The 1,089-nt window shown below is 57.0% G+C and overlaps 1 protein-coding gene across 1 annotated transcript in view; it reads left to right on the top strand.

The window, feature by feature from the left end:
• Positions 1-808: 808 nt before the first annotated feature.
• LOC118453023 (low-density lipoprotein receptor-related protein 1-like) overlaps positions 809-1,089 on the top strand; it is a gene marked incomplete at its 5' end in the record, with an annotated part of 33,739 nt that continues 33,458 nt past the window's right edge. Inside the window, one exon of the mRNA XM_035901376.1 lies at positions 809-931. Coding sequence (XP_035757269.1) covers positions 809-931 — 123 coding nt within the window. The remainder of the gene's footprint in view (positions 932-1,089) is intronic.

Genomic DNA, 1,089 nt, shown 5'->3' on the forward strand with positions numbered 1-1,089 from the left:
GGGTGCAGTGACCCCCCCATCGCAGCCTGTTCTCAGGGGGATGCAGTGACCCCCCCATTCCAGCCTGTGCTTGGTGGGGGTGCAGTGACCCCCCCACTCCAGCCAGCCTCGGCGAGGTGCTGGTTTCGGCAGGGGGGGGGCGCCCCCCCCCCCAGCCTGGAGCTGCCTGGAGGGGGGGGGGGCAGGTGCCCGGGTCGGTCCCAGCCCCCCTCCCGTCCCCGGGTTCAGGCCGGTTCTGCGCTCTGTGCTTCAGGCTTCACCGCTGCTTTTGTGATGAATTTGCTTTATTTCTGGGTGTCGGGGGGGCGGTGCCGGGGCCGCCAGCCCCCCCCTCAGGGCACCCTCCCGGCCATGCACGGGGGTGTTTCCTGGGTGCCAGGAGGATGGAGAACCCGTCCGGCTGCGGCTGCTGCCTTGGTGATTTAAAAATATTACTTTTTAATTTGTGCTCATTTGGGTTTCCTTATTTTTTTTCCCCTGTCTTTTTTTACTGTCTAGCACAGAAAATAAACCGCCTTGGGCTCCCAGGAGCTAATTCATCCAAGTTAAATGATCTTTAAAATCTGTTGGTGCATCATGGAGCTCGGTTCCTGTTTGCTCGTGGTGTAATTAATGCTCCAGTTTAAATTTTCTCCTTTCCTTAGGGGCGAGGCTGATGGATCTGACGCCGACTTTTCCCCGCGTCGTTAGAAAGAAATCAAACCCAATGCAATCTAGTCCTTAATTTCAATTTTTATTTTTCTTTAAACAACTTGTCTTTGGGAAGAAACTCATCTTGTTTATTATCGTTATTTCTTTTCTCATCCAGCACCGAAGACGTGCAGCCCTAAACAGTTTGCATGCAAAGATCAGATAACGTGCGTATCTAAGGGCTGGCGCTGTGACGGGGAAAAGGATTGTCCGGATGGCTCGGATGAATCGCCCGAGATATGTATGTATGCCTTCCCCCCCCTGCTCGCTGGGTTCTCTCGCACCCCTTCCCTCGCTGCCCGCTCGCCCCAGGGTCCCCGTCCGGCGCAACCGCACAACCGGCTCCTTCCTCCCGCAGCGCCAGGAGTCCGCAGCACCGCGGGGGGGTGGGCGCTGCTC

The sequence above is a fragment of the Egretta garzetta genome, unplaced genomic scaffold (assembly GCF_000687185.1).
Source record: "Egretta garzetta isolate BGI_Z169 unplaced genomic scaffold, ASM68718v1 scaffold1479, whole genome shotgun sequence".
Taxonomy (NCBI): Eukaryota; Metazoa; Chordata; class Aves; order Pelecaniformes; family Ardeidae; genus Egretta; species Egretta garzetta.